General features: G+C 38.0%; 1 protein-coding gene across 1 annotated transcript; it reads right to left on the bottom strand.

The window, feature by feature from the left end:
* Positions 1-3727: 3727 nt before the first annotated feature.
* On the bottom strand, positions 3728-6379 carry LOC107659210 (forkhead box protein F2-like). Its single transcript, XM_016448075.1, has 2 exons — positions 5035-6379; positions 3728-4167 (listed from the first exon to the last, which is right to left on the bottom strand). The coding sequence occupies exons 1-2, from the start codon at positions 5987-5989 to the stop codon at positions 3989-3991; spliced, it is 1134 nt and encodes a 377-aa protein (XP_016303561.1). The 5' UTR covers positions 5990-6379; the 3' UTR covers positions 3728-3988.
* Between the last annotated feature and the right edge of the window lie 578 nt (positions 6380-6957).

The following is a 6957-nucleotide window of genomic DNA, read 5'->3' on the forward strand; positions in this document are numbered from 1 at the left end:
TCATGAGCATGAGGTGCATGAAGCCCCTCATGAGCTGATGTCACAGCTGTCTTCCGCGTTCTTTGTAAAGTCTGCTTAACTTTGCCCAAAGTTTAAACTAGAGTTTAAAGTCAGAGAGAACTTCCATGAAAGGTGCTGTAACAGAAAGGAAACGATCACTGAATATCATTGAAATATAACTGCCCTGAGATTATGACAGTCGAATTATGTGTTTAGCCAATCAGAAAGCCTCTGATGCGTTTGCTGTCTGTCAATCATTTTGCTCGTTCACAGCCGGAAGCTGCGACAGGACCATGAAAAGAATGTGTGAACAGTGAACTGTAAAGCTTTTCATCGCTGCAAGGAGCTGCTGAGAAAGTGCTTAAAGAGCTTGCTTTGCTTTTGCTTGACAGGAAAAGATACCGTGGTTTGGAAAAGGAGGTGTGTTTCATTTGTTGGCAAAGTTTGACGGAAGTTCTGGGACGGCGAACATCCCACCTTTAATAGATTATGGTACTGTAATACTGTGTGAGGTAAACACTGTGTATTGTTTATTTTTGCTTCTTCATTTGCTTGGGAATGTGATACACACTAGAGTTCATTGCTGAGCCATGACAACTTTGTTTGCCAGAGTTTTGAGATTGTAATCAGCAGAGTGAGAGATTATCAGTAATAATAAAGTCATGTATTTTGTTTCATTCACACTATCCCAGAACTATCTACAGCCTTGATATTGTGACCCACTCATTAAGAGTTCATTGCTGAGTCATGACAACTGTGTTTGCCAGCCTTTAAAAATAGTAATCAGACTTGAAATATTAATATAAATAACAATCTATTTGGTTTTATTTACAAGTAAAAAGAAAAAAAAAACACTGATTTCAACTGTGGCCGCTAGGGAGAACCCTTGCACCACTTTTATTAGTGAAGGCAAGCTAAGTATAAAAAAAGCACACATACTGAATAAAGGGGAAAGGCTTTTCCTTGCTCTCACTATTACTTTAGCACTATTATGAAATTTTAAAATGGAAAATGTATAGATAACGTTAATACAACGCAGATTTCTAAGTCAAAGCTAATACTTGGCTTGCATTAACTGTTTTAATAACTGATTGAGGTAACTGGTTATGGTAGTAAATACATTGCTGGTTTGCCATCATTTTAGCTTTTTTTCTGCTCACCACCACAATACAAGATTATGGTCAATTAACAAAATATGCAAGCCTAGAGCTAAAACACATGCCCTGACTCACAATGCTGCAAGTCATCTCTTTCATGAAAGTCATTCTGCTCTTGAATTGAATTGTTTTAGTTGCTCCAGTGAGAGAGATCCCAGATTATGTTTTCTTTTCATCAACATTTTATCTTGTGCATTAGATAAAATGTTCTACATGCATCTCAGAATGTCTAATAAAATATTAATTTTTTATTTAATTGTTTATAATTTTGGAAATGCAAATCTGCAGCTAGAAATGCACTGGTATGCCAAGAAAAACACTGAAACTGGATTCCTTAGATTTAAGTTTTGCTTGTACTGTAACAGTGCAAGACTTGAAGGCATCATTTACAAGGACATACTTTAAATGTGTCTTTGTTTAACAGTCAATCAGCAGTGAACTCTATACAGAAACACATCTGGTGCACAGTTTTCATGACATGTAGGAAAAAGAGCATGAAACTCTGCAAGGCAAAATGAATTCAGCAACCATTTGGTTCGTTTTTTTTTTCTCTTTCCATTTGACATTATGGTTGTTCAAAGTGCCACGTAGATGTGCTGTCTCTGTCAGTATCCTATAGCCATTTTTTTTTCAATTCAGATAAGGTCAAAAAGAATGTTGCATCAGTGTATTTCTTTTTCAGTGAGTGACCACTGATGTTTGACACCTGGAGTCTAGATCCCATCCCATTTTTTGTTAAATATACTAATGATTAATATACAATAATTATTCTATTTTGTAAAAGCAATGTCTTGTTTGCTGAAATAAGATCTTCATATTCTTCTTATTTTTCTGCATTGTGCACTCCAGATGCAGCTGTCATCCCCAGATAATACTTATCCCAACATTTAATATTGTGATTGGCAACATTGTCATACGAGAAACTCTTTCTTTTATTGCCGTATAGTTTACGAACTGTGTTTATATGGTCGTTTCCAGGTAATTTTACTTGTCTATATAAATACCTTCAATATGCTTTAATAAGGCTTTGTGTTTTTTGGAAGATAACTGCGTCTTGAAGACGGGTGCGATTGATGTAGATGAACGTAGCTGTGAGTATAATCCGTGTTTATTAGTAGCTATAAATGTCTCATTGTAATCCTTTCCAAATATTCGCTCAGGTATGCCGCTTTGTTTATAAAATCAGAAGGAAAATTGGCAATCGTCGAGTCTATTTCACAGGCGTCGCGTGAAGGTACATTAAGTCACCAATAGATGGCGGTAGATGACCTTCTAAAAGCTTCCACTGCCTGCGCCACCAACAATCACACGAATAATTCTGTGAAATTAACTGAACTTTTTGTTTCTTATAGTGACACATGTGACCTTTTACTTTTCAAAATGAAGATTTTTTTATTTACTCATTCGAATGGGTCAAATTCCCTAGGGCACTGCTGCAAGTATAACTTAAAAATAGGCTATAGCCTAAAATATGTTCAATGCGTTGCGACGGGACGAAACTGATTTAAAAGTTACTGATTTAAGAGTTATTACAATGTTACCAAAACATTCTAAAGTAATCAAATAACAAAACCTGTAGCCTAATTTATCATGTTGGCCAAACTGGCGATTAATTAAAAAAAAATGTTGGGTAGATTAGGCTAAATGTAAATTATGTTAAATAATAATTTGCCTAATTTCAAATTTTTATTTTTTTTTTAATTGTAGAGTATAGAAGAAAATAATTTAATTCCTCGTTATTCACAACGTTGTTGTAGCCTACTTCATTTGATCTTTTTCCTTCTTTAGGTTAACCTAAAGAAATGTTAATAATCTTAGGCTAAACGAGGAAGACCGGGGCTAGTTGTAACACCATTTTACTCCAGTAAATAGGCAATTTCACAGGGCAATATATTTATTAGTATTATTTTTCATGTCAAATTTCTGTAAAGGCATAACGTTACGGCAACAAAATTGTCATTGGACATTTCTAAAAGATACATTTACTTTTTGACCGAGAGCATGTTGTCACTATGAAACCTGCCATTAAAAGGACTGGGCTATTATATGGTTTATATGAAATTATGAAACACGAAACAATAAATGAAACTGCAAAATATATGCCTGAAAATTTAAATTAAAATAATAATAATAATCATACTAACAGAAGTAGTAATGTGATTACAACTTACTAAAAACAACTTGCGTCAACCTGAATGTGTAAGAAATGTCTTTAAACCTAGGTTAAAAATAGGCTACCTTTATTATAAAACTGACTTATTGTATAGGCGTATTGTTCGCTTGTTTGCACAACCGCTATTACAAAAATATGATGCAAGAATTTAAGTTTGGAAGGCAGAATTTACAACAATTATTCTGATGTTGGAGGGTTTTACCCTCTGATGGGGACCACTGATGGGGAAAAACACACATTTGGATTTTTCACTCAGATAGATAGATAGATAGATAGATAGATAGAGGGGTATAGGGTCTTGGCCTATCGGTCAGGCAAAAACACACTTTCCTTTTAAATGTTTTATTGCTAACATCACATTGCACTATACAGATTAAGTGAAATATACTTATATGTGCTTAATTCAAACTCTACTGAAATGTAACCACAAGGCATAAAGTGGCAAGTCCATGACTTCATGAGTTTAACTGTTTCATATGCGCTTGGTGCGGTGAGGTCAAGTCATGTCGCCAGGGGCTTTTTCGCTGCATGGTTTTCAAAAATACATTTCCAAGCATCTTGTGAGTGTACAATTATTAATCCTTCATTAATTGTCTTTACCTCACAACTATCCAAGTGCTTATCTTTGTGCAACTTGCTCCGCAACAAGCGGACTAGCCTACATCACGCAAGGTTTGACGTCTTGATGCATACTCTGATGGTGGTGATGGTGATGATGATGGTGATGATAATATCCACCAGCAGACGGGTGGAAAGATGTAATTCCGTTAAAATTCAACATGAAGTCCTTCCGTTCTCCGACTGGGGAAGAATGTGTCGGATAGCGCGATATACCCACTGAGGACAGATATATACACAGTGAGATAAATATACACATCATGAACATTGCATAAAATTATGTTGTTGTTTTTTAATTTTTTTTTATTTATCAGCTCATACATGGGTAGGCTATAGCCCCATATATAAGCTTTTACACCCATATTTGAGAGTAGCCTAAAATATCCCTGTCTCTTCATTTAAATGTGTAGGCCTAAATATTGTGTAACAAAACAAATTTATTTTACCATTTTATTTATAAGTATCCAAATTGTTTTTCAGCAATATTCAATCAAATGTATGTTTTTGGATTGTACTATTTTTAAATTGCCTTATTGCATGAGCTTCACAAATTTTTGTATTTATTAAAATATATTTTACGTTTAGATAAAAGTGGAATGACTCTTAACCCCTGTCTGATAATAATCATTCTTATTAGGCTATTGTTATTTTTATTGTTAGTATAATACCATATTATAATGCATTTTTCTGTTTCGTACCCAAACTGTTCGAACAAAACAAAAAACGCGGTCGAACGTAGGCCTAAAAAAATCTTTCATTTGCAAAAGATGCAACGCTTTTGAGCCATGCTCACAAAGTAGCTATAGGATGAATTTAACAGCTATCAATTCAGAACATTTTGTATAGTTTATAGTCATCTTAAGCCTAATATGTTGAAATGTTGACATTCTGAGCGCTTTCTTTTTTTATGCTTTGGAATTTCGAATTAGTTTTTTAGATTAGATTAGATTTTTGTTATAAATAATGTAGCCTATAGATAGGCCTATATTTTACAACGTAATAGCTATAACACGTGTATTTCAAAGTAAATATAATGTCATCTAAATGTTTCAGAGATTATATGTAGGCTACGTTATTTGCCTTTACCTGACATGTCTGTGTTGTCTCTCGCGCTTTGCTGTATGTAACCCTGTTCCAGGGAGTAGGTGAATATGCCGGGATGCTGCCCCGTGGACGGCGAATTGGTCGAGACTGTAGTAGGCTGTTTTAGGTATGGAGAATTTGAAGAAGAAGCCCATAGTGCTGTTCCCTCTGAATACGGCGAGTGACCCTCAAGCGCGCCCGCTATTGCAGGAGAAGACGGGACTGGGCTGGTGTTGCTCTCCACGCCATAGTCTCCGTTCCCAGGCACTGGACAGCTAGCCATATAACCATGTCTTGAGCTGGGGGACATGTGACCATGGTGCCCGCTGTTTATTGACTCATAACCATTACCAGACAGGTCCAGGTTATAGCCAGTGCCATGGCACGCAAGTGCACCGGTGGGAGGTTGGTAATCGAAGCTCTGAGGTAAAATGGCGGAACCGAACCCGAGGCCGTTCATCATTCTGTACATGGGTTTCATGGCCTGACATTTTCTCCTAAATCCTCGTGGTCTTCGCCGAAATGACCCTTCCTCGAACATAAACTCACTGGTGGGGTCTATGGTCCAGTAATGTCCTTTCCCCGGCCGCCCAAGACCTTTTGGTAGTTTAATGAAGCACTCATTCAGAGACAAGTTGTGCCGAACAGAGTTTTTCCAGCCCTGATAAGAGCCTCGGAAAAAAGGGAAGCGTGTTTGTAAGAATTGGTAAATCTCACTCAGTGTGAGTCGCTTTGTCGGTGCGCTCTGAATTGCCATCACAATGAGTGCAATGTAAGAGTAGGGCGGTTTCTCCGGGCGTCGCAGTCCTGAGTTAGTCTTTTTAGTCTTGGACACTGCGCCATGGTCCTCCAAGCTAGCTGTCGCGTTCATCAGTCCTGGATGCAGCGCGCTGGACGCTGGACTGGTCCTCGTCGGGGGCGTCGAGCGCAGTGGTCCGTGGGAGCTCTCAGTCGCCATCTGTCCCGCGCTGACGTACGAACACAGCTGGCTGACAAACGTTGACGTTGACAGAAGAAAAGGCTTAAGCAAAGCCACAAAAATAGAAATAGCCTATTCGATAACCAATAACGAGGTTCAAGAAAACACAGGTTCCAAGAATAAACGCCACGCTTATGCTAATTTAACAAGGCATCATGTAGACTTAACGGTCTTCTTTTTCTGGCTTTAACGTTGTGATCAAAATCCAGTTTTTTTGTTAGGGAAAATATCCAAGTAACGTGCGTAATCGTGGTCCTTGTTAACGTTTTGAAACGGTTCTTTTTCTGCCACGAGCTCCGTTCTGATCCTGGCGGCTGTAGTCCGTTTTTGAGGAAGAAATGGAAAGACTGAGTTCGTGCAGCGCCTCAACTAAACAAAACTCGACAGCCAATCACTCAATAACTCTCCCCGGCTTGCTCTCCTCTAATTGCTCCTCCTTTCTCGCCTCACCCACCCCCTCAAACCCCTAGACCCCTACGAACTCAACTCTTTCTCTCTCTCCAGAGCCTCACGCACTGTCCACCAAAATCAACTGACCCTCAATCTATCACTATGCGACCACAAACATCGCGTCTCTCGACATTATCATCATCTTTCTGGCTTAAGCTTGCTTATTCTTTTGGCTTGTTTATAAAATAGGCTATGCTTTGGCCATTTCGCCTGAATGAGTCAGTCAGAGTTGCACGCTTTATGAGAATAAAGTTGGGTATAATAGAATTATGATTTTTAATAAAGATTAGTTTAGCTTATCGAGTGAGCTGAAGGCTAATCCTAGTGTTTACTTTGTGAAATTCGCATTTGCAACTCGAAATCTAATTGGATGGGTTCATCTAATGGACTTGGAGGGCTGTCAATACGAGCAAGAGCTCAATGAGCGTGAGAGGCCTTAATAAAGCCAGCAGGCTTAAAATAAATAAACCATACCAACAAATGAGGGAGACAGTGAT

Source organism: Sinocyclocheilus anshuiensis, unplaced genomic scaffold, assembly GCF_001515605.1.
Source record: "Sinocyclocheilus anshuiensis isolate Anshui unplaced genomic scaffold, SAMN03320099.WGS_v1.1 scaffold423, whole genome shotgun sequence".
Classification (NCBI taxonomy): domain Eukaryota; kingdom Metazoa; phylum Chordata; class Actinopteri; order Cypriniformes; family Cyprinidae; genus Sinocyclocheilus; species Sinocyclocheilus anshuiensis.